The following is a 27,400-nucleotide window of genomic DNA, read 5'->3' as shown; positions in this document are numbered from 1 at the left end:
GGATCTGGAATAAATAGTCCCAAGACAAACTGTCAAATGGTTTGTGGAGATCTAATGATAGTAGTAGAATTTCCCTCGGTGAGGATCTATCCCAGTTGGTATGGACAGCTGACAACAATGTCAAATTTGGTCTGAATTTTGTCGACCGCTGATGAATCCGGATTGATTGTCATGGATATAAAGAGCTAGAAATTTATGGAGGCGTAAAGCCAGCATTTTAGTAAGAATCTTGAGGTCACAATTAATTAATGAGATAGGACGATAGTTAGAAACCAAGGTAGCGTCTTTATGGGGTTTAGGGATAACACTAATAAATGCTTTATTTTCGTCGGGAGATACAAGTCCCCCATCCCATAAATAATTGAAATAGTGGGCCATACGTGGAATCAGAAGATCAGGGAAGGTCTTATAATAACTATGAGGAAGGCCATCTGGTCCTGGGGATTTATGAGGGGCAAGAGTTTTCAAGGCATTCCGAATCTCCTCACAAGAAAATGGCTACTTCATTGACTCCCTGTGGGCCTTCTAAAGAAAAGGAAGAGCAACAGAGCTCAGAAAGCTGTCAGAAGATAAGGAAACATCTCATCGAGGCGATTGGTATAGCTCAGTGTAAAAGTAATGACATTTTTGAAGGATCTTACTGGGATCTTGAGATAAAGTACCGTTATTTAATCAGTAAGTTTAGGGAGAGCCATTTGGGAGTATTTAGGGCAATTTACGTGCTAAAAACGTACCTGGCCAATCTCTCCAAGTGAAAAATTTATGGTTAGCCCATCGCAACTGCTTGTCAGCGGTAGTAGTGAGGCATATGTTAAGTTCCAAATGGGCTTGGTCAAGTTTAACCAATAAGTCTGGATCAGGGTTCTGTTTGTGATGAGTTACCAGGTCAGTATATATTTGAGTTTTAGTAAGGATTAAATCGTTACAAGCTTTTTTAAGCCTTGAGGAAAGTTGAATAAGAAACCCCCTAACCGAAGCCTTATGGGCTGCCCAATTAATAGCCGGATTCATATCATCTGCTTTGTTGATTTCAAAATACGCTTGTAGATGTGACAAAATATCCTGACAATATGAAGCATTGCCCAAAATAGCTTCATTGAGGCGCCAATGAGGAACAGTCCTACCATGGGCCCAGGATAGAAATGTTAGAAAGATCGGGTCATGAGGTGTGGAGAGGATTTTAGCTGGAAGAAGTCTGGGAAGTGAGTGTGTACCAAGAAATACATGATCAATACGTGAGTAGCAATTATGAGCTCTAGAGTAATGGGAGTAATCTCAAGAAGTTGGGTTAGCTTCTCTCCAGGCATCAATAAAGTCATAACAGTATAGCAGCTGAGCAAACTTAGGACTTTGTCTAGAAGGGGACTGAAGCATGGCGGTCCGGGAGTGATCCAAAATCTGATCCAATGTTAGGTTAGAATTACCAGCCAAGATAACATCGCCCTCAAATTCCGAGGCCAGGGAACTCAATAAAGAGTGAAAAAATCCACCTGATTGGTGTTCGGAGCGTAATAAATCAAAAAAGTAAGTAAATGTCCGCCCAAGTGGGATCAGAAGATAGCGCCCTTCCCGATCCCGGATAATTTTAGATTCAGTGAACGACAAACAGCGGGACAAGCAAAGGGCAACCCCTCGCTTCTTTTCCATAGCATTAGCAAAATAACATAGGGGATAGTCCTTGTGAACATATCATGGTGCAAAAGAAGGGGGGAAATGTGTCTCATGTAGGGCTACAATATCCGCCCCAAAGGAGCGGTACGAATTAAAGGACTTAATACACTTAGTGGGAGAGTTAAACCCCTGAAGATTGTGGGATAATATGCGGAGGACCCCGCTGTTAGACCGTTAAGGTGACATGGTGAACAGTCGATACTCTGTGTACAATGGGAACCATTCGCTCTCGGAGCACAGGAATGGTCCAGAGAAACCAGGAACGCAGACAGCTGACCCTCAAAGAAGGAGAAAAGAAAAGCAAAAAAAGACCCAAAGGAAAGAAGTAAAAAGGGACACTCGGAATGTAAACATCCTCGTGTCCGGTAATCAAAGGTATGGTACATAATGATAAAGTCGAATCAAACAATATACCAATATACCAACAATTTCAGGACTAAAGCCCTGTAGAGGAATGGATCTACCCGGAGAGACAACTCAGGGAAGAGTCTTCCAAATCGAGGAGGGCCCATAGACACTCCCCGACACCAACAAAAACAGTTACCCATTATAAACATAGTGCAATATAGAAATAACCGAGCCCCATAATATTACTAATCAACAGACGGACTTATTACAACCTCCAGAATAACATGAGGGGGAGAGAGAACCCCCCCCACTAAGGTGTAGTACTACACCCACTAGTTTTTTTGATATACTCTGTTGTGTGATTTGTTGAGAGGTATTAGCTAGAAAGTCATGCAACCTTTTTTCTGTTTTCTTGTATATTTACTTTGGGATGTGGTGTAAACTCAAATTCTCTAGTAAATCACTAAATTCTGCACTTTGCCTCATATTTAGAAAATGTTAATCACCAGTCAATATTAAAGCTTCATTCCAGGCAAACATGAGACAAATTATTGCAGCTCTTTATACTTTACCCCTCAGCGACTGGCTGCAATTTATCCATAGAAGATCGGTAGCTTGTCCCAGTGTGACATGGCAGAGGGCACATTTGCTCACATGTTTTGGTCTTGTTCAAAATGATGTACTTTCTGGGCAGGAGTGTTGGATACAATTAACACAGATACCATTAACACTAGGACTTACTGATTCTGTGGAGGCATCTAAACATGTTAAACAGTGTATTTCCTTTATGCCATACTGCTAGAAGGGAAATCCTGTTGAAATGGAAATGGCCTACTCCGCCCATGGCTTCTGGCTGGAAGGCAGTGGTCAATAGGGCTCTTCCCTTATATAAGCTTATGAACATTAGCCAGAACTGTCCTGCTAAATTTGACAGAATCAAGGCTGGCTGGATAGAGGCACAGGGCATTACTGTCTAGACATTGTGACTAGACATTGATACCTCTCCCTATATGACTGGGGTATGGCATTGTGAATAAGAGAGGGTAGAGGTTCATAAATATACTGTATCACCCAATATATGGTTTCTGCCCAGTAACCAAAAAACATGCATACAAAAAAGAGGGGTTGTGAAAGAGATTCACGGAAAAGTGGTTACATCATGGACAGAATGCGATACTCAGAATAATTCCCAAAAATTATGCTTTATCACACAATGATTATAGACAATAGGGTAAATACCCTGGTTCACCATCACCTCAGTATGAAATAATATACAAAGACCTAAAATCACATAAAAGCAACATCATGACCGGTCTTAATAAAAATGTGCTGCATATGCAATGACAGAAACCTGTCTAGTGCATTTGCAGCACCAACACATTGGTTACACCACCGGCAGGGGGTGTGTCAAAAAATTGTACCATCAGGCATAATACTGTACAGCGCTATGCAATAATGGCTGATAACAGGCACCATATATTAATGAGATTACCCATGACCCAATCAAGGCAATGTGGGTGAAAAAATTGAAAATATAAATGGGGGTACGGATGCTCCTATAATGACAGGATGATAGGATAATAGCAATACAGCCCCTATGTAGGGCACGAGTGAGTGGGGAACATGTACAGATTCACAGTGGACATGCCCATATGTATAGATGCAGTCATTCACGAAGGAATCACTGTTGATATCCTTAGTGAGATAAAGATGGCAGCACCCTGCTTCACGAGGTTTCTTGCCTGCAAGATCCTCCGTCTCTTGTAATATATAATTGGTGCCTTGCGCCTAGATAGTGAATCATATTGTCCCCATCCTGCAATAAATTGATGACAAATGGACAGTCAATCAATATATTCTGGCCAATGTATGTGTAGAGTGGCGAATAAACGCCTTTTCATCTAGCTGTGTGACAGTTCACTCACCACCCGAGCCATAGGTGATACTTTCTGGAAGTTACCTCCGTCTGGATTACCAGGCATAGTCCCGGCAACAGCCGCTAACATTGGGACTGTGACTGGCAGGCTCCGTTCTCCCCTTGGTGCCTGTGCAGCCTTGCACAGCTCGTGGCACACAAATATGGCCGCTTCCCTGCTGGTCAGCGTGTATGGCGCCAATGCGTGTACCCGGAAGTGACGTATCTGACATATGACGTATGGGTTAGGCATTGTACCTCGGGTATTGTTCCCTGCCCACAATGGTCCTTTCCTGCTGTTCTCTCCCCCCCTCCCCCCCTTCATTCTCTCTCTCTCTCTCTCTCTCCTCTCCTCTCCTCCCTTTTGTCCCCTTACTCACTAAACTCCTCCATTCTCCTTCTTCCGTGTCCCTCTTCTTTTAGCTACACTCTGATCCATGGTACGTCCAGGTTCTTGGTAGCCACATCTCCCTAGGCTATTTCTTAGTCCACTCACTGAACTGTTTTGGATTATTGATTGATTCTAAAGCACTCTGGGGCACACTTGTATGTGTTAAGAAATTGTGCTGTGACTGACCAGTAATAATACTTGCACATTTGCAAAATCCAACTTGGTATTAGTTTGGTGCCCACACCAGCTGTTCTGAAAATACCAAAGTGATTATCCACATCTGGCTGTATGAAATCTGAATTCTGGGTGTGGACTATTTTGCATGTATGTATACATGTTCCATACCTGGCTGATCTCTGTGAAAGCTGAAAATCGCTATAGTGGACACTGCTACTGCAGTGATTGCTGATGGATTCCATATCCCCTGCTGAGTTTCTGTTCTGCTGCTTAGTAAACACAAGAGGTAACTCGCTTTTCATGGGTGCCAATCAGAGGACAATTTTAAAGTTCTCAATGTATGCAAAGCATTCTCTGATTAGATGAGGTGGATATTGTGATGTCACCGGCTCACCTCTCCACTTCACCCAATCATTGAGAAAATGCAAAGTGTTTTCTGAATGGCTCCTGTTCCAAGCAAGAGATTTCCTGTGTACACTAAGCAGCAGGGCAGCTGCTCATTTTGAGACCCAAAAAACAGATGTAATCACTGTAGTAGTGATGCTCACTACATCAATGTCCAGCTTCCACAGGGATCCTACTGGTATGACACATACATATCTACACTGGTCCATGCTGGATCAATGTCCCTATGCAGAAAAAAAAAACATACCTGGAATTCAGATTTATACAACAATTTGTAAATATATTTTTTAATAAAATAATCTATAAGATAATAATCAATTTAATGTTTCCAAGGTAAAAGCAAGGTATCTTCTGGAGTAACACCATAGTGGCATCCTTTGTGTGAGACAACATTCATATAATAGTCTGAACTTCCTAATGAAGGCTTTTACCTCTCATTTCCTATTGTCTGTCAAAATCTCTGGTATTAAAATAATTATTAGAGATCATCACATTGTCATGAACTTGTACTGTGTTGTCATGAACTTGTGTCATGCATATTTTTCAGTAATCACCCAGTTAATGATTTCCTTTACAGATAGAGCGTCATGACACCTGTGCTTATGATTATCTGGAAGTACGAGATGGGAATAGTGAGAACAGCCCCCTGATTGGACATTTCTGTGGCTATGATAAGCCAGACGATATCAGATCTACCTCTAACACCCTGTGGATGAAGTTTGTCTCAGATGCAACTGTAAACAAGGCTGGCTTTGCTGCTAATTTCTTAAAAGGTGCTTTATACTTCCTAAAGCATGATTGGCTATGTAGATTTGATTTAAGACATTTTTTGGCTTTCCATTATGACATAAGGTTAAAGAACAATAAATTGTCCATTGCAGTGTAACAAAAGCAAGCTAAACCTCTGCAGTGCTGTTCAACTTAGATAATACACATACAATTAGAAGTGTTCATTGAGCCAAAATACATTGGGATGCAATCTTTGTGCATTTTCTTCCTCGCTTAAGGAATCTATAATTTCTTTTAACAAAGCAACTGTGTTTTATCTTGACAAACAGTGTGCAGTTTAGATATGTCTGTATCCTTAAAACATGCCACTTAATACTCCCTTTTTCATCACTGAAAAAATATGTCAGGATTTAGGGATTCTGTTAATCTGTTTTTGAATATAGCCTAATGTTCAGGACAATGTGTAATTTAGTCTCCCATAGAAAAAAAATCCTTCATATGACCCTGAGTGGTATTGATATCATTCATTGTTGTTATTATTTCTTTATATTTTGGTTATTATTTTTTAAGACTAATGGAAATCAGTGTACTTTACACATATATTTTCTTATATACAGAGGAAGATGAATGTGCCAAACCAGACAATGGGGGCTGTGAACAGCGCTGTATTAACACTCTTGGAAGTTACAAATGTTCCTGTGATCCTGGCTATGAGCTTGGTCCTGACAAGAAGAGTTGTGAAGGTAACATTTCATCAGTGATGTGTAAAGCTAGCACTGTGAAACCAGTGTTCTTTGTGCTTATTTCTTCGAATTTGAAAATGGTGTACAGTGGAATTCAAGCCACAATATCTTGTTTTGGAAGGAGTAGGAAGAGATACATTCACTGTCAAGTCTAACACTCCTCCCTTTGTCCAACGTTCTGCCATAAACCATGGTTTGATTAATATTGTGACATGGAAGGAAGAGAGTCTTGTGAGGTCCCAGTTTGTGCAATGAGAGAGATGCATTTGCTCACAAAATTTATGTAACATGGATCATACACATCAAATGACACAGTCATGGCTCATCTACCATTTGCAGAAGGTGTCAGAGGGGACACCAATACACATCCAGACTTTGACTGTTTTGTCTGCAGCAATTGGTTTTTTGTTTGGTTGGGGACGACTGGATAAATGAAGCTTTTGTACACACTTGTAATTAGCTAAAATGCCTGGCATGAAAGCTTATCATTTACTATACCAGGCACAGTTTCTTGCCCAAATTCTGTAAAATGCTGCGGAAATACAGCAAGTAACATTGATAGATCATCAATTGCCTTTCTTTTTGCCTTTTCAAATAAAGTCTTATAATCAGAATAGTAAGCACTATGAAGTGTCTGTATATTTCCTGGCACTGCTGAACAAGCTCCTGTGCACTTCAGGAGTCCCTGAACACAAAAAACCTGTATGCAAATACTGACTTCTCTCTAAGGGCCCCTTTACAATTGTGTTAGCCCACTAAAGAGTGATTTCTTGGTGGATTGTTTATCAGAGGGCATTTGATAGGCAGTGAGGAGGTATTATGCTACTTCCCTGCTGCCTGTTTTGGCCTCATTTTCTAGAATGTACCTGAAACAAGTATGCAGAAGTGAATTCTGACACTTTAATGACATTGCTGATTTTTATACTTGTTACAAGTTAGTGACTCAGACATATTGAACCTGGGGGTATCCAGGAAATAGGTATGCTAGTAGAAGGAACTCAGAAATGGCAGGCTGACGTTTTTTTCATGAGCCTCCATGCAAACTGGCTTAAAAAACACTGATCTTAGAGGAGTTTAGCGTTTTGCTTGTAGAAGCAACTAATGTTATCTTATCTGTCCATGCACATTAGGTAGTCTAGAGGCATTTTTTAAGCTCAGCGTTTACTTGAAGAAAAAAAAACCTTATGGTTTGTGTTTTTGAGAGCATTCTCTGGCAGAAAAAAAACATTATAAATGCTCCTAAAAGCTGCTAAACACTTCTAAACGCTAGTACAAAAGTGCTTAAAATTAGCTGTTTTTTTCTGCCAAGAGCACTGGCATTTTTTTAAGCCAGTGTGCATGGAGCCTGAATGTGAGTAAACTGATGCTGTAGTAAAAAAATAGTATCATTACAGCTTCGTACTATGTAATAACAGACATGCTCAATGTAGTAAGGCTTGACTTTAATGCATTTATGAGTTTATATATTGGAAGGACAGCTCTCAATCAACTTTGTTTATTACCAAACATCCCAAGGTCCGTTGCTATAACCAATTAATGCCCATTCAGGTAAATTTCAGCAGTGGCCAGGAAGCTCTGTGGTCAAGCAAATATGCTCTGTACTAAAAAAATTCTGCACAGACATTTCATTATTGGCCTCAAGTAGTCATTCTTGCCTAAACAAAAGTAACTTTAGTTTAATAGGTTGTTGTGAGTAAATTCAGGGCTATGTTTTGAGATGATGTGTATTTTGTCATTTCAGCTGCATGTGGAGGGCTGTTAACCAAGCTTAATGGAACAATAACCACCCCAGCCTGGCCCAAAGAATATCCACCAAACAAGAACTGTGTCTGGCAAGTTGTTGCTCCTTCTCAGTACAGGATATCAGTGAAGTTTGAATACTTTGAATTAGAGGGTAATGAAGTAAGTATTTGCTTCTGTCCATTGGCCTTAAAGCTACACAAGGGTGACTAAACCCAAAGCACAACCCTAACCTCGAATGAAAAGATTAAGACATTTCAAAACTCTTTAGATTGGATTTCCACTTTTCAGTCAAAGTTGAGAAAACCCCACTATATGTTATGTGCTTCTTTTTACCCATCATACAAAAAATATATATTTCTTATCTTTTAGATGTTTCTCAGGAGAAGCCCTCCTGGCTTTTTGAGCAGTGTCAGCATGAGCCTATCCTAAGGACAGACTGAGTCTCCTTTCATTAACATACAATGTAATAAGCCTAGCTTCTATGGACCCCAGAGATATGGGGGTTTATTTACTAAAACTGGAGATTGCAAAATCAAGCTCACTTCTGCATAGAAACCAAATAGCTTCTATTAAGCTGCTATTCAGTGCCTCTGGGTCACACAGTACACTACCTTTGGTCACCGCCATAGATTTAGCTATTGATTTAATTACATATAGTAAGCTGGAGAATCTAATATATAGGTATTAATGATTAAAGGAGTAAGCTGAAAAGACAATATCGTTGTTGTAGCAAATGGCTGAAGTAGAGCTGGTGTTATAAATGGGGTGAAGGAGCAGGTCTTGTTTATACATCAGTCTCCCCTGGCACCCCCACCTAAAAGGTTTACTTGTATTTTATAAAGTAAAGAACTTTCTTTATAGTTCACTGAAGGATACATGAATTTAGTAATTCTTGGGCATGTGGGTTATATCCAGGTTCCTTCACAAGGTGGACACTGGCAAACAGAAAAAAGTTGAAGGCCAGCCTGTGTATAACCCCAACTCTAAAGCCAGCCATAGATGGTTCAGATCCCGGGATTCAAACCAATCTATGGGCAGGCTCATTGTATCCAAGTAAATTGTTGTAGGACTTGGTTACAGCCAGCATGTCAGATTTTTCATGCAATTATTGCTAGTGGCTATTATAGCTGCTAGCGATAATTACTGTGGGGGAATGGGTGGGGTGGGAGTCGTCCCTGCCAGGAGAACACAAGCAGGAGGGATTTCCCCCATCAACACTGACTGATGAATATCTTTCCTGAAACCAGTGGCTGTGGTCATGTATGGCCTGCTTAACTCTAATGTTTCCGTTTTTTTCTAGTATCCTAGGGTTTTGGGTGCTTTTTCATCAGCTTCACTGAGGAAAATTTTGGATTTTTTACAAAATTTTAATCTTCCATCAGCATGCTCTGTATTCCATAGATTTCTTTTGTTTCATCAGTCAAGACATCCAATATGCTGCTTGAGCTGGTCTCTATACAGCAGCTTTTTGGATCAGCACATCCTCAGCAATAGCTTTGGAGGCTGTACCCAGACACTGCTGTACCCAGTAATGTGGGGCTAGCCTGTAATGTCACCATCAGACCCTGGGCTCTGTATTTCCGAACGTTGGTGTACTGTGTTAGTCACAGAGCACTTTCCAGGTCCAGGGCCATTGCACAGCCTCTGGTGTGACAGAATTTCTAATGGTTCTCTTTGTGAATAAGGCTCTGGCAGTACCAACAACAACCTGGTAGGTCATCTTCTAACACTGCGCTCTGCATTGCAGTTATTTCTAGAGTCTTGTGCACTGTGTTAGCCACAGAGCTATGTTCACGTCCAGGGCATTGGCACAGCTTCTGTTATGACCCAGTCTTTGCTGTCTCACTGAGTGAATCTCTGATTGTTGTTAACATGTCCTGATGTGTGACCTTTGGGTAATGAACTCTTTTTGGTACTTTTTAGTCCTTTGTGTACTCTATTAGTAGCTCACAGAGCTCATTCCAATTTTGGAGTCATGGCACAGCCTTGTAGTGTGCCCCAGTCTCTCACAACCTATTTTATGTGTATGGCCGGTCGAGCTGCAGTAAGGCTACATTCACACCAGCAATTTAGGCCGGTACAAATTGCAGCAGCAGGAATCTTCTGATTTCTGCTGCAGTTGTCAGCGGCTAGGTATGGCAGCTGTCCCTGTTCACTATTATGACAGGTCGCCACCAGCTGCAGCTATTCACAGCTGTCCGTACAGCCAGCAATTACTTACGGAGATCGTTGCTGGATGTACACAAAATGCGATTTGCACTGGCCTATATTTCCAGGTGTGAATGTAGTCTAACAGCAGCTATCTCACAGTTTTGACCGTTGAACACCAATTTAAAATTCCTGCCCTTTTTACTGAGATAAAGTCATACCTGAGTGAACTCAGTACTTATATTACCCACTATGTGGAGTTTGTGTACACACATTTCTTTTCCACTTTTCCTTTGCCTTTGCACTGCTGCTACTACTGCTGCTGCTTTATAGCAAGTCATTTATCATCTGTTCTCTGATATTTTTCCACGGCCTCTCTACAGCGACTTGATCACCTCTGCCCACTTATGACCCTTATCAGTACCAGCTGCCTTGGTTTGTAAGTATGAGAGGCCTTGCTTTGGTCCTAGTTGTTTACTGATGAGTACTGCAACATGTCTTTTGAAAGACATTGAAAGGACAGTTCCACTGCAATTGGTGACCCCTAATAAGAGAAGCAATTAACTGATATCCTTAGAAGGTACCAACTGTAATCTCTATCCTGGGACTCCTATTTCTATTAGGTCATTTTCATCAGCAATATTTATAACCCTTACTGCCTGAGTATGAGAGAGCTGTACTGTGTCTTTTAGGCCACTTATATCCATCTCTTAACTTGTGTCAGTCTGTGCACAATTAACCCAGAAATCTACTTTACTCTACTCATGCTTTTGGTGCCTTCCATCAAAGAATTTACTTCTGATTGTGGTGGGCCTTTATATCTCAGAGAGCCTGAGGCTCCTATCACAATCTCTGATTCACTACCAGTGTTGTTACAACCTACCATCTAATGAAACCATCTAATATTATTGAGCAGATGCTATATAACTCAGATATGCAAGCTGTTGTTTTCAATCTTATTGATGCAGTACACTCTACTATGCATCAAGTGGATGAATCTGTTGTACCTGGTATAGGGCCTTTTAGATCTTAACTGCCACAAAGACTTTCCCTTTACACTCAGTATTTAAAACTTCTTCTATGGGGACTGGGAACATCCCATGCAATCATGACTTCCTCCTGATGATGTGATGAAGCTATTACCTTTGGATAGGCAATCTTTTTTTTTAATGATCCCTGACTTCTGTGAACCCTCCATTTCTTCACCTTTAGACCTCTTTCACACGGGCTTTCCATATGTCCATTTTTCATCTGTCCGTTTACGGATGAAAAACGGACCCCCATGTATTTCTATGGACTTGCGAATGTAATCTTTTTACATCCGTTAATGTCCACATCCGTTAACATCTTTTTTTTGAGCGGAAGAAAACCCTATTTTTCTTCCGCAAAAAAGATGAAAAATGGAAAACGGATGTCATCGGATTGTATGTAGCCTGGCAGGTCAGGAAAGGAACGAGTGAGCACCCCACCCTCCTCCTGAACCATATCAGGCCACATGTCCTCAACATGGGAGGGTTGAGGCTCCCCACTGACAGCTGATGTGAAAAAAAAAAAAAAATTGGCGGCAATTAAAAAATAACTTTAAAAATGACGTGGTGTACCCCCCTCCATCCATACCAAGCCCTCCGGATTTGGTTTGGATTTTGAGGGAACCCCCACACCAAAATTTAAAAAAAAATGGCGTGGGATCCCTCCCAAAATCCATACAAGACCCTTATCCGAGCATGCAGCCCGGCTGGTCAGGAAAGGGGGGGGGGGGGGGGGCGAGCAAGCATGAGCCAAAACTTTGTAGAACCAGCTTTCGCTGCAACTACAGCTGGAAGTCTTTTTGGGTATGTCTCTACCAGTTTTGCACATCTTCTTTGCAAAACAGCTCAAGCTCTGTCAGATTTGATTGAGAGTGTCTGTGAACAGCAATGATTATGTCTTGCCACAGATTCTCAATTGAATTTAGGTCTGGACCTTGACTGGCCAATTTTAACACATGAATATGCTTTGATCTAAACCATTCCATTGTAGCTCTGGTTATATGTTTAGGGTCGTTATCCTGCAGGAAGGTGAACCTCCACTCCGTTCTCAAGTCTTTTGCAGACTCTAACAGGTTTTCTTCTAAGATTGCCCTTTATTTGGCTCCATCCATCTTCCCATCAACTCTAAACAGCTTCCCTGTCCCTGCTGAAGAAAAGCATCCCCACAACATGATGCTACCACCACCATGATTCACGGTGGGGATGGTGTGTTCAGGGTGATGTGCAGTGTTAGTTTTCTACCACACATAGCGTTTTGCTTTTAGGTCAAAAAGTTCAATTTTGGTCTCATCTGACCAGAGCACCTTCTACATGTTTGCTGTGTGCCCCACATGGCTTCCTGAAAACTGCAAATTGGACTTCTTATGGCTTCCTTCAACAATGGCTTTCTTCTTGCCACTCTTCCATAAAGGCCATATTTGTGGAGTGCACGACTAATAGTTCTTCTGTGGACAGATTCTTCCACCTGAGCTGTGGATCTCTGCAATTACCATGGGCCTCTTGGCTCCTTCTCTGATTAATGCTCTCCTTGCCCGGCCTGTCAATTTAGGTGGACAGTCTTGTCTTGGTAGATTTCCAGTTGTGCCATGCTTTTTCCATTTTCAGAGGCTGAATTGCACAGTGCTCCATGAGACGATCAAAGCTTGGAATATTACTTTATAACCTAACCTTCCTTTTAACTTCTTCACAACTTTATCCCTGACCTGTCTGTTGTGTTTCTTGGCCTTCATGATGCTGTTTGCTCACTAATGTTCTCAACAAACCGCTGAGTGCTTCACAGAACAGCTGTATTTATACTGAGATTATTTACACACAGGTGGACTCTATTTACTAATTAGGTGACTCCTGAAGGCAATTGGGTCCACTAGATTTTAGTTAGGGGTATCAAAGTAAAGGGGGCTGAATACAAATGCATGCCACACTTTTCAGATACTTATTTGTAAAAAATTTTGAAAACCTTTTTTTATTTTCCTTCCACTTCACAATCATGTGCCGCTTTGTATTGATCTATTACATAAGCTCCAAATAAAATATATTTATGTTTTCAAAATGTGGAAACATGAGAGGGGTATGAATACTTTTTCAAGGCACTATATATATATATATATATATATATATATATATATATATATAGTTAGGTCAATATATATTTGGACACAGGCACATTTTAACTTTTATTCAGGTATTTACCAAAACATATTCAAGCTGTAGTTATCTAATGGATATGGGCTGAAAGTACACGCTCTCAAGTTTAATTTGAGGGTATGTACATCCAAATTGGAGGAAGGGTTTAAGAATTACAGCTCTTAAGAGTAGCCATCCCCCATTTTTCAAGGGACCAAAAGTAATTGGATAGTTGAATCAAAAGCTGTTTCATGGCCAGGTGTGGGCTACTCCTTCATTATTTCTTCGTCAATTAAGCAGGTAAAAGGTCTGGAGTTAATTCTAAGTGTGGTATTTCCATTTGGAATCTATTGCTGTGAATCTACATCATGCGTTAAAAGGAGCTGTCCATGCAAGTGAAACAGGCCATTGTAAGGCATCAAAAATTAAACAAATCCATCAGAAAAATAGCAGCAACTTTAGGAGTGGCCAAATCAACAGTTTGGTACATTCTGAGGAAAGAAGAACTCACTGGTGAGTTCAGCAACATAAAAAGGCATGGCCGTCCATGGAAGACAACAGTGATGGATGATCGCAGGATCCTCTGTATGCTAAAGAAAAACCCATTCACAACATCCAGACACTCCCCAGGAGGTGGGCGTATCATTGCCAAAGTCTACAATCAAGAGAAGACTTCATGAGAGCCAATACAGAGTGTTCACCACAAGGTGCAAACCATTCATAATAGAATAGAAAAGCCATATTAGACATTGCTAAAAAACATGTCATCTGTCTGTGCTCATGCTGGACTCAAAGCCTTGTTTTTGTATCTTTGCACTCAATGTTTCCTTCCTTTCATAATAAGGGTTCTGATCATAAATGCAATGCCTTTTCCTTCCTTACAAGGAAATAGCCATTTTCCCAGAAAGATGTATGGTACCTGGCTGCAGAGTTTCCCAAGGTGGAAAACTGTAATTCAGGAAGTCCTTATGGGACTTATTTACTGGAAGAAATATCACATTTCTTATCTTCATCACACTGATTATTTGTACATATAATCTGTCAATTGTTACTATCACACCTCTGTAACAACCATGGGTGTGAGTAGGAAGATCTATCTTCGTTCCTTTCCTCTTTCCCTTTGCTGCTGAGAGGGCTGTTACATTGTGAAATGACCCTTTCTCTTTTCTGCTTCAACTTTGGTTGTTCACTGGTTGGTCTTTGGTCAGGACATACTGTTTTGCCCAAGCTTGCTTTCCCTGAGATTAAGGGTTAGGTATCCTAGGCCTTGGCTTTACCCTAGTAAATATTCATATTTCCTGACCACTTTAGGTGTTGGTCTGAGTTTCTTTCAAATATTTTTTTTATGGTGTTTGGTTGTTCTCCATATTTTTGTTGAGGTCTATCACTTTTTCATCTATGCAGTCTCCCCCTAGTGGTACCACCTGTCATGCTCTGGAACACCATATTTATTTTTTTGTGCCTTTTCTCTTTTTGCCTGCTCCACAGTCAGATTGCTTTCTGATGTCCCACATGTCCATGAATTACTATATTCCTTTGTCCCTCAGAGGATGGTAAAAAATATTTTTTAATTACCATAAAATCTTTTTCTTGGTGTCTGTTAAAGGACACTGGCCCTATCCCCTGTTTCTATTGGCTATATGTATGAGATGCTTGCAAAACTGAGGCATGATAGGGTTGGGTTATATGGGGATTGGACCTCAACATTTTTTTTTTCCCAGTGTCCACCTCCTGAAGGCAGCTGCATATAAGCCACCTGTTCACAAATTACTATTTTACAGTGTCCCTCAATGGACTGCCAAGAAAAAGATTTTACAGAAGGTACAAAAATCAAATTTTCTTTCTCATTCATTGAGGGACACAGGATTCAGAGAAAATTCGGTTATTCTGCTACCTACAGAAGAATTTTGCAAAGGCAAGCAAAAAAAAGTGACCTGTCATTGTATCCCCTCCCACTCCCAGCATACCCCAGTTTTTTGCTAATGTCCTGGGATGATGGACTTCTATCTCTTCTGAGAAAAGTTTAACCATTTTTGCTAGTCATTTTTTTTCTTTCTTTATCCAATCAATAGTTCTCTGCTTGAGCCGATCTATTACTATCAGCAACGTCTTTAAAGGCCATATCTGGACCCCATTGCACTAAAGGATTGCAGGGCCTGTCTGGAATGTGACCTTCGAGCACTGAGCTCAGCTTGCAGTGCTTTCCAGACCTTGGGTACTATGTTAGCCAAAGAGTGCTTTGCATGTCCAGAGCCTTGGCACAGCCTGTGGTGTAACCCAGCCTCTGAAGATTCATTTTTGCGTAAGCCATGTGGGTTGAGCATGGGGAGCTACTCTATCTATTAGAACCATTGGCTAACATTTTTTCCCTTTATTTCCATTTGTCTCCAAGGAAAGGGTAAAATGCAGAAGTACTGAGTGCTGTATCACTAGGTAGAATTTTGAGCACACTCCTTGCTACTGTATGTTCCTGTCATTTTAGTGTGAGGTAGAATCTTCCTACCTTGTCACCTCTGGCCATTTGAACCTCTACTGCATTCAGGAACCAGTGTAGGAGTAGCTGACGTTTGTCCTCAGCTGATTTGTCTCTGTTAACCATGTCAGATCCTAAACGCAAGGGGAGCAATCCCTCTCTATCCGATCTCTCCAGTTCATAATCCAATTACAGCTCCAGGGCGGCCTGCAGTACCCCTTCTCATAGGCCTGACATTGACAGCCTGTCCCTTGCTTAAGTTCCTATGGAGTCTTCCTTAGTTCATTTGGGCATGGCCCCCACCTCAGCTCTATCCAAGGAGGAATTCTCCATAGTTATGACGAAGATTATGGACCAAATTGCGACACTGATTGCTGATTCTGAACATAAAGCATGTAAGCTTACCTCAATAGCTCTCCAGAATCTTTGTCTGATATACCTGCAGCAGCATCTGAGTCTTCTGCTGTGAATGCACTGTTTGGTGCAGACTCGCAAATCCTTGCTGGATGATTTTGTCCCTGAAGAGTCACAGGCATGTGCCATAGCGCTCAGCTTTCAAGTAACCATCTTGACCCTTATTGATGCAAAGTGTACCACTTCAAAAATAGAAAAGCAGCCTTTGGCTGTTACTGTGCTGCCACTAGACTGGGATCCCTGAGAGGCCCCAAGACTAATAAAACCTTTTTGGTACACAAGGTACTTCAAGGCATCATGTATGGAGGATGATGAACTCTCGATAAACTATTCACGTCTCCCAAATATTTTTCAGAGGAATATTCCATTTAATTAGGTGGGCAGTCCCACTGTTGATCAGACAGTGCTCCATCTTAACAAAGCATTGACCATTCCTGTTTAGGATGAGAGAAAGAAAAGACAATTTCTGATAGATTGCCACCATCCCTATACAACTGGATAAGGATATAGAAAAAGCCCCTAGACTAAATGGAGCTTTAAAGGCATCATACATAAAATTGAAATTGTGAAATCTTTATTTTATCAAAATTTCCATATAATTTATGGCATAAAACACCATATTACAAAACAGTCATGTTTAAAATAATATCATATCACCATAAAAGGATGTCATGCAATTGTTAAACAATGGTCCTGATTAGTTACAGAGATGATTCTGCAAAATAATGACACATTTCAGAGTAATGTAACTCCTTCCTCAAGGATAGCAAACACTCTGTGTAAGGGTGATATAGTAGTATGAGAAGATCAAAATGTGTATGAGTTTTCAATCGTATAAAAAACAGACTCCAAAATGCCAGCACCTCCCGACCAGCACACCTGCGGGCACTGGGCATCTAAGGATCCCATCAAGACAGAACACAGGGGCCACCCAGATCACCTTATACTTAACAGAGGTCTCGATGGTCCTAAACAGATATATTGGCATCTGCATAAATAGGCCATAGGCCGTATATACAAAGATATCCACTAATCTCTGTCCAGTCACACCATGTGCTCCATCACGGACAATGTCAAGGCATAGTCATAAGAGATCCATAATGGCACCTCTAAGCAAGGAATGTCTGACATGAAGCCCCATTTAGTCTAGAGGTTTTTTCTATATCTTTATTCCTGTTTAGGATACACAAATGTTTAAGCATCTCATTGACAATGTATCAAATCCCTTGCCAAATCCGTGTTTTCGCTAGCAGACCCTGCATTGCATTCTGTCATGGTTGTGATGTTAGTCTGGACTAAAGCTTTGACTAGACTAAATGCCAACAACTCATAAACTGTTGTGTAGACTGGTTAGTTAATATCTCTCCTATTAGCGAATATGCAAAGTACTATTGTTTGAAATGTGGGTCTGTGAAGCAGGCATATACAAAGTGTCTGCTGCACATGCCCTTTCAGGGGGAATGCCTCTTTGGAGCTGCTTTGGACACTCTTATAAAAAATATCAAAGGGGTTAAGAGTACTCATTTACACCATCTCAAGAAGCCTAGGCCTCAAGCTTGGAAAATTCCTATTCCACCCCTCTCCGAGAGTAAGAAGGGTTTCTTACTTCTCCCAGGCTTTATCCTCCAAGGTGAGACACAAGTATGGAACTGAGCATGGCTGCTATTAAAAGCTAGGAAGTCTACCTCCCACATGGTCAGCTATTGAGCATGGGTAGCATACGTTAACATGTGCAAGGAAATACATTTTCACACGAGGAAATACTCTTTGGTACGAATCCAGACCTTTTTGCAATCAGGCCTGGATCAGCTTTTTTCCTTGAGCACCGTCAAAGGGCAAACCATGACCCATTCAATCTTATTCTAAAAACCTCCCATTTTTTTGCTAAAACGTTTGTACAAAGTATCTCTCATGTAGCTCCTCCTCTGCATCCTACTGTGGCTCTGTGAACATTGAACTTGGTTCTGTCAACACTTCAGAAGTGTTGACAGAACTTTTGAACTTCTTGTGCATTTAATATAGATCACAAGTGCAGTGTCAGGCTCCTGCAGACTCTCAGTATAGCTGTCTGTCCATGCCTCCCGTATGAGCAGACAGTTACTGAAGAGCAGGAAGATCAGTCAGCTACGAGAGTGCTCACTAGCTCCCTCACAGTTCATTGAGAACTACAAATGATCTGTTTTAGTGGCAAATGAAATTTGTAGTCCATTCATTCGCTGTGTTTACATGACACGGTTGTGTGAGCAGAGCACCTCACAGCCACACTTTTTTAAAATTGTGACAGCAGAGTTCGGGAGAAGAACCCCGGCCTACTTCCACAGGGGGAGGATGGAGGGGTGCGGGTGGTGTGGTACTGCTGGAGCATGTTACACGTTACTCCCTAACAGTGTTAATTTGGTCGAATAAAACATTTTCATTGAAGAAATTACACTATTTTAGTTGACTAAAATACGACTAAAACTAAAACAATTCAGATGACTAAAATATGACTAAAACTGAAATGGCATTTTAGTCAAAAGACTATGACTAAAACCAAATTGAAATTTGACATAAAAATGAACACTGGTTATATATCACAGCAGCTAAACCTGTGTCTGTAGTGCATGTTCAAATCTTAATACCATAAATAATAAGTTATTAGATTTTTACTTCTGGAGTTTGAAAATTCTAGAGAAATGGCTAAATAACGCATTACAATTTAACTGGATTTTAGTCTACTAAAATGATTTTAGTCAAATAAAAGGTACTGGAGATTTTAGTCAACTAAAATTTAGGAGATTTTAGTCAACTAAAATGTACTGGAGATTTTAGCAGACTAAAATATGACTAAAACTAAAATAATTCAGATTACTAAAATACAAATAAAAGTAAAATGGCATTTTAGTCAAAAGACTAGGACTAAAACTAAATTGAAATTTGATGTCAAAATTAACACTGCACCCTGAAATATGGGTGTAACGTATAACATGCTCCCAAAGGTGAACTTATCCTTTAATGAGTTCCAAGAACCACATTTTTTGGTAAGTACAAAAATCCTATTATATCAAACAGTCTGCATTGAACATAGCAACCATCCAGATTATCCCTTTCACATTCTTAGTACAGTGCATTTCCGAAAGTCTGCAATGTGGAGCCAAATACAAGTCTCCAAAAAACAGATCATTGTTGAATATCATTAGTTCTGTTGAGCTCCTAAAACTGTCACTTCAAGCAACTTTATAAGGCCCATCTTCTATTTTAGGTTTATTTGGGTCCTTTAATGAACCTGGAATAGATCAGTACAGACATCCACATTTATAGCCTGAGGTCTCACACATTTTTTCACACAGCTGGGTAACACATAGAATCACACATAATGTGGTTCTCACAATTCTTAATATTAGAATCATGTTACTTTCCCTGATCAATGAAGTTACATTTGGCTTCAAGTATTGCACCAATTTTTTTGTACAACAGAAGCTGTGTTCACACAGCAGTAATAAATGAAGAAACATTAATGAAAGCTACAGGAGGTAGCAACTTTAGCCAGGATTTTTTTTTTGCATATTTTGTTCTTCCGTCTGTTTTTCAGTAACTGACTGTGATTTATGGACTTTGAATTAATAACACACATTGAGCCTCAAATAAACTTTCTTAAGCATAGTTGTGACTGGAGGGAATGACAAAATTGCTGCAAACAACTGGTGTATTCTCTGAAGCAATTTACATTTCATCATAAGAAGCTTAGAAAATTCCTGCATAAAACACTTTCTATCAAATTCATCAGATTATGTAATGGAACAATAATTCACACATTGACATATGGAACACAGTTTGTAAAATGAACTTTAAAATTTGGAAGTTAACTCTCTGAATGCAAAGCTGCAGAAGGATACATATCAACAAAGAGTTAGTGTAGATGTTCAGAAATTTTTGATGGTCAGCCAGATGTTAAAAGTACTGTAATGGTAAAAGTTTGTTCATTAAGGTTAGGAAGTAGGGTTGAATGTAGTACGTCATCCACTTCAATTGGGACCAGGTACCCCACATGCACCCAGGAGTGTGTTGAATGCTGAATATTCTATTCTATTCCCACTATTACTTTATAACAAAACAACATTTTATTTACCAGAGGAGTAAGTATGAAGAGTCTTCATTTGCAGAAACCATAATTCCTTTTTAAACAGTCACTTTAACACCCTAAAGTAATTTTATGTTCAATGTTTTAAATATGAAGTTTTTAATAATACCTTATGATCCTGCCATGTTCTTTTTAAGGGACTTTTTGTTATAGGATGACAACCCCCTGCCTCCCAGTTGCTCTCCTGCAAGGACACTCACTTTTTATTTTTTAAAAAGAAACAAACATTCTTGCCAAAACCATTGCACAGAGCAGCCCCAATCCTCCTCTTCTGGGTCCCTAGCCAGCAGTTTGGGCTCCCCCTACCCCTGCTGGATGTCACCAGAGCAACTCATGTGTGCCTGCTCCTGAGCCCAGCTCTGTGTGTCCATAGGACACACAGTACAGTGCTCACCCCCCCATGAGTGACAGCAGTGGGAGTCAATCTGAGCCAATGAGGCGTGAGAGAACTGAGACAACCTTGGTAGATTGCTGGATCGAAATCAGGCTGTGTATTTAAGGGGGTCTGCGGGTAAGCTGCATGCAATTGCTGCATATAATTCATTAAGGTAAAAAAAAACCTTCTGCCTTCACAGCCACTTTAACAAATGCACCCAGTGAAGATTATATGTGTTGTATACAACATATATATATATATATATATATATATATATAAAAATGGCATACCATAATAACTACAACTGAAAGGAATGCAATTAATGAACAGATCAATGCATGAAAATAAATAAAAACTCATAATAAAAAATGTTGAAATCAAAAAGGTGCATAAACGAAATGCATCATTAGTTCATCCATCAAACAATACAGTGAAAAAGAGATAGTATATAATAAAATAATCAGAAATCCATTAACCCATGCAATGTGTAAACAAACATCTTCCACAAGGTGAGGAATGTTATAGCAAGTGTTCAAGTGCCTGTGTTTCACACCGTTCAGGAGTGGTATAACTCACTCACCAGGGGCTTGCCTCGACACTCATCTCTAAGGCTTTGGCTCACTGATCGAAATCGCTAGACAGCTTATGTCTTGGGTAACACTTCCTTGTATCTAGATCTGCAAGGTGTTTTATGTGCTGATCACTTAACCCTCCACAGAAGACAGTATTTCTGGCTCTTTTTACTCACAGCTGTTTACAGTTAACCAGAAGTGAATATTTAGCCCATCTTGGACTTAAAGGTCCTCTCTCAATGCCTCTGTTTGCCTTCAAAAGTTTCAGATGGAATCCATTTTACATCAATATAAGGGATGCATATGTTCACATTCTCATCATTCCAGATCATTGGCATTTTCACTGCTTTGTTGGGGGCGACAGCCACTATCAGTTTGTGGCTCTGTTCTGTGGCTTTGGCGTGGCCCGATAGTTTTTACATAACATTGAACCTTTCAATGGAACATTAACAAGGTGTGGTACAAATCCAGTCTGCCACTGGACAAGTAATTTGGTTATGTCCTTGAACCAAGACATCTCTGTCAAGGTGGTTTCTGTCCTTGTGTGGTTACAGACCAGGTTCTTTTTCCCCTTACAATGAACAGTTTGTATTGAAAGATGCCAGTCTTCTGTGTTGAGGTAAAGTTTTGGACCCTTTGTCTGTTCAGGGTTGTTGTCCCCAGTCAGAATCTTCACTTCTAAAATTTGACAGATTTTTTTCTCCAGGAAGTGGGGTTTAACAGCGAATACAGCAGATGCCCTTGTGGCACCGTATCAGTATGCCCTGTTCTATACTTCCACTGAAGCCTTTGCCTTGTCTACTGCCAAGTAAAGAGATTGATAACATTCCAGTCATTCTGATAGCTCTCAATGGCTTTACAGAATAGTACACTGACCTGTATGTGAGTTTCACCATGTGCCTTTTCAGTGGGCCATGTGTTTTTTTTCCTTCAGTTGTGGTTCAGTTGGCCCCTAGTACCATCAAAGGTCTGCTGTTTGCCCTGTGCATTCTTTTCTAATGCCCTCTTGCTAATCATTCGCTGATTCATACTGTTATACAAGGGGTTGCACACATTGCTTTGTTAGGACTCTTCTCCAATCTTCTCCAAAAAGTAAATATACTTTTTATATTTCATAAAAGTCTAATTTAGTTTATATAATATCAGTGGATTATTAGTTAACCCTTAAGGTTCCCTCAAGCTTTAACCAATCTCATTTTATGGTATCCATTAAGCCTCATATCCAAGTTAAATCAAATGTGTTTTAAAACATAATTTGTAATTTAATGTAGGAATCTGTAGCATGCACTAGGCATCTGTAGTATCCACCATGTTTGCTGTTTTTCTTAAAAACAACAGTTTTTAATTTTAAATAGGAATATTTTAACTCCGTAAATCATTTTAGGAAAAACAAATGCTTTCTTAGCAAAAGATATCTTGGCCCGTTTAGCATATTTCTTAACCCTTTTGAATATTTTGTCTTCAGGTATGCAAGTATGATTTTGTGGAGATAAGGAGTGGGCTATCTTCAGATTCCAAGTTACATGGGAAATTCTGTGGAACAGAAGTGCCTGAAGTCATTACTTCGCAATACAACAACATGAGAATTGAATTCCGTTCTGACAATACAGTTTCAAAAAAGGGCTTCCGTGCACACTTCTTTTCAGGTATGGTAATACCTTCCTTTACTTTTTGCTTCTCTATTTCAGTCGTATTTCATCTGTAATTTTTATACAGCCATACAAAACAAAGCATCTCAGTGGTGGTCGTGCACTACACCTACTTTCCTCTGCATTTAATACAAACGCTTTTACATGCCAGAATTAAAGAAGGAAAAGGGTTTGTATTGTGAACAACAAGCAATAAGGACTGAGGTTTTTATTGAAGGCAGGTTAAAATATTAAAGATAAGAGCAGGGTGTATCTTCTGAATACTTAAAACAGATTGCAAAAGTGCACATATGAAAAGACTGGTAATCAGATTTGAGCCACTGTCATCATTCTCTATATAACTCAGATTAAGATTTTCTTTTGTGGCACTCAAAAAGTACCACAAACCAAAAACACTATTTAATTATTTTTTTATAATATTCAAGCCAAACTCACCCATCTATCCATGTCTTAAAATTTTATTATGTTGGGGAATCACTTTGAAAAACATCCCCTAACATTTATGACTGTGGGCATGTTAAGTAAGAGCAAATGATTCATGTAGAATTTACTTCCTGGAATCCATCTGCCTTTAGTACAGGCATGCAGGCAGGAGGATGTGCTTAGCTGAGAAAACCCCTCCTCCCCTCCTGAAGACTCCTGGGATGTATTACATCCTTTGCTTAGGACTGGAAACCAGGAAGCAATTGGAGAAATGTAAAAACAAAGTTTAAAACAAGTAAATATGATATACTTTCCCATCTATTTACTAATGCTAGCAGCATACTGAATACAAATAGTCTTTGTTGATCAAGAGAGTGAGGTTCCACTTTAAAGCATTTACAAAATATTTTTTGCAGCAGAGGAAGCATTTTCAGTCCAGAAAAGGAGGTTAGAAGCACAGTGGATTTCTGGCAATATCAGCATGTATTTTTCTGTATTTTAAGCATTTTTAAAGAGACAGATCATGGGAAAATGTACATGTATTGCAGGGATTTGCTGAGTACGTTTTGCCAGATATACACTTTAGCTCACCTTTTTTCCTACAAAAACCTAACCTCTGGTCTGGATAGAAATATACAAATGAAATGCAAATATGTTTCTATTTGTAGCTGTCTCATATAAAGTAACTTCTTATTTACTAGCCTAAAGCACTCTTAAAAGCATATTTGTAAAATAATGGCTTAAATCAAAAATGCACTGCTGGTGATTCAGTCACTGTCAATTCAACACATACAGTTGTGGCCAAAATTATTCAACCCCCACTGAAATTGAGTGTTTTGGCCAGTTTGACATTGCTTTTGATCATTCAGTCATCTTGCTTACATTTACATTAAAGAGGCACTTGTAGGTCAGACAAATATAACATAACAGTTATAATGAAATAACCACAAATGTCTTTTCTGTGCTCACAGCATTATCAGTTTTATTCAACCCCCAAGTGACATTCAATCTTAGTACTTAGTACAGCATCCTTTTACAGTTATAACAGCTTTTAAACGTGAAGCATAGCTTGACACAAGTGTCTTGCAGCGATCTACGGGTATCTTCGCCCATTCTTCATGGGCAAAGGCCTCCAGTTCAGTCACATTCTTAGGCTTGCGCACTGCAACTGCTTTCTTTAAGTCCCACCAGAGGTTCTCAATCGGATTTAAGTCTGGTGACTGCGATGGCCACTCCAAAATGTTCCAGCCTTTCCTCTGCAACCATGCTCTAGTGGACTTGGAGGTATGCTTGGGATCATTGTCCTGTTGAAAGGTCCAACGTCTCCCAAGCCTCAGGTGTGTGACGGACTGCATCACGTTTCCATCCAATATCTCCTGGTACTGAAGAGAATTCATGGTACCTTGCACACGCTGAAGCTTCCCTGTACCTGCAGAAGCAAAACAGCCCCAAAGCATGATTGACCCTCCACCATGCTTCACAGTAGGCAAGGTGTTCTTTTCATCATAGGCCTTGTTCTTCCTCCTCCAAACATAGCGTTGATCCATGGGCCCAAACAGTTCTAATTTTGTTTCATCAGTCCACAGAACACTATCCCACAACTTTTGTGGTTTGTCCACATGGCTTTTGGCATACTGCAGTCGACTCTTCTTATTCTTTGGAGACAGCAAGGGGGTACGCCTGGGAGTTCTGGCACGGAGGCCTTCATTACGCAGTGTGCGTCTTATTGTCTGGGCTGAAACTTCTGTACCCACATCTGACAAATCTTTTCTCAGTTCCTCAGCAGTCACACGGGGACTTCTCTCCACTCTACGCTTCAGGTAGCGCACAGCAGTCGAAGTCAGCATCTTCTTTCTGCCACGACCAGGTAGCGTTTCAACAGTGCCCTTTGCCTTGAATTTGCGAATGATGCTTCCTAAGGTGTCTCTTGGTATGTTTAACATCTTTGCAATCTTCTTATAGCCATTGCCCTTCCTGTGAAGAGAAATCACCTCTTCTCTTGTCTTCCTGGACCATTCTCTTGCCTTCACCATGTTTGTAACCACACCAGTAAATGTCTAGAAGGAGCTGAGTATCACAGTCATTTTAAAGCTGCCTAATTGGTGCTTATTATGCTTGATTGCTGCTCGGTGACATCCACAGGTGTTTTCAATACCTGATGGAAAGCACCTGTATGAACCTCTGTTCTTCAGAGTGGTAGTCTTTAAGGGGTTGAATAATTGTGGCAATGAAGAAACCACATAAGAACCATTTACTACTGTATTACATAAACAATTGATGTCATTTTAGTTGCATTTGGGTAGTTACAACGTCCTTGTAGGATTTGATTCTGAATACAATTCCAAATGTACACTATAGTCCCTAAACCCCTTTACAGCATTGGGGGTTGAATAATTTTGGCCACAACTGTATGCACATGGAATATTTGGAATGATTGATTGTTTGTAACTAGGTGTCATTCTAGACTCCAATCTGTCTTTCCAGCCCCAGATCCAATCGACAAATTCATGCAGACTCCACCTCCGCAACATCTCCAAAATACGCACGTTCCTAACTCCTGAAACTACAAAGCAACTCATTCACTCCCTTATCATATCACGACTTGACTACTGCAACTCCCTCCTCGCCGGCCTACCCCAACACAGGCTATCCCCGCTTCAGTCTATCCTGAACTCAGCGGCCAGACTCATCCACCTTACCAACCGCTCCGTATTCGCCACCCCCCCCCTCTGCCAATCCCTCCACTGGCTTCCGATTGCCCAACGCATAAAATTCAAAATATTAACATTGTCGTACAAACACTTAACACTGCCCCAAACTATATCACCGACCTGATATCCATCTACCACCCAAAACACACTCTCCACTCCTCACAAGACCTCCTACTCTCCAGTTCCCTGGTCTCCTCCTCCCATGCCCATCTCCAGGACTTCTCCAGGGCTTCCCCCATCCTCTGGAACTCACTACTCCAATCCATCAGACTGTCACCTTCCCTCCTCACCTTTAGGCGCACCCTGAAAACCCATCTCTTCAGAGAAACCTATCCCGCCCTCACTGCTGATCTCCTCCGCTCTTTCCATCACTCCATCCCCCACAGCTATTTCCTCCTGTACCATTATCCCCTCCCTCCTAGGTTGTAAGCTCCAAGGAGCAGGGCCTTCAAACCCCTCGTGTATTGTATTGTATTGTTACTGTACTGTCTCGTGTACTGTCTCCCATTATAATGTACAGCGCTGAGCAAACCATTGGCACTATATAAATACTGTATAATAATAATAATAATAACTATAAATATGCCCTTTAATCCTTTTGCTTCCAGGCCTGTATGTCCTATGGACCTACAGCACAGCCTCTAGCTGGCCAGGTCCTCCTGTGCTAAAAAGCTTATGGTCACTCCTCCTCTGCTAAAAGCTCATGGTCACTTCAGACGCTGCTGAACAAACTGATGAGCCAATGATTAGAGCTATTTACCTAAAATGTGACAAATCCCCACCCTCAAAGAAAAAATGTAAAAAAATAAAAATGTACCTCTACAGAAAACAATTAAGTTGTAAAAAACAAAACAAAAACAACATAGTATGGGTAGATTTACACATGTGTCTAAATCTCCTTCAGATCACGCTCCAGTGGCTACTGACAGGTGGTGCCTCCTCAACGCTTGTTTTAACCCCATTTGACCAACAAATGTGCCACAACCGCATGCATTGCATGAGGTTGCGGGGTGTTTGTTGCACTTCCCAGTTGACATGAATGTGTCATTTTCAGTGGACAGCATCGCTACACGTTGGCTTCACTTTGCCATGGGCACAAAGCATCATGGCATCAGCACCCTGTCCACTACCTATTACAGCTTAAGGAGGGGCATTTAGCAGGTGGCAAATCTACCGTGCATTTTTGCCATCCCCAACCACAAGTCTAAACAAGGCTTAAGGCCTTGTTCACGTGGGGCAT

At 40.5% G+C, this 27,400-nt stretch overlaps 1 protein-coding gene across 2 annotated transcripts in view; it reads left to right on the top strand.

The window, feature by feature from the left end:
• Positions 1-27,400, top strand: part of LOC149445200 (tolloid-like protein 1) — a 204,234-nt gene that overhangs the window by 155,362 nt on the left and 21,472 nt on the right. For both annotated transcript variants that reach the window (XM_089654090.1, XM_089654091.1), the window contains exons 13-16: positions 5,485-5,680; positions 6,254-6,379; positions 8,121-8,281; positions 22,843-23,023. In XM_089654090.1, coding sequence (XP_089510216.1) covers positions 5,485-5,680; positions 6,254-6,379; positions 8,121-8,281; positions 22,843-23,023 — 664 coding nt within the window. The remainder of the gene's footprint in view (positions 1-5,484; positions 5,681-6,253; positions 6,380-8,120; positions 8,282-22,842; positions 23,024-27,400) is intronic.

The sequence above is a fragment of the Staurois parvus genome, unplaced genomic scaffold, assembly GCF_062004578.1.
Source record: "Staurois parvus isolate SC_StPar_1 unplaced genomic scaffold, SC_StPar_1.0 ptg000743l, whole genome shotgun sequence".
Classification (NCBI taxonomy): Eukaryota; Metazoa; Chordata; class Amphibia; order Anura; family Ranidae; genus Staurois; species Staurois parvus.
Note: the sequence above shows the minus strand (reverse complement) of the source record. Positions and strands in the feature narration are given on the sequence as shown.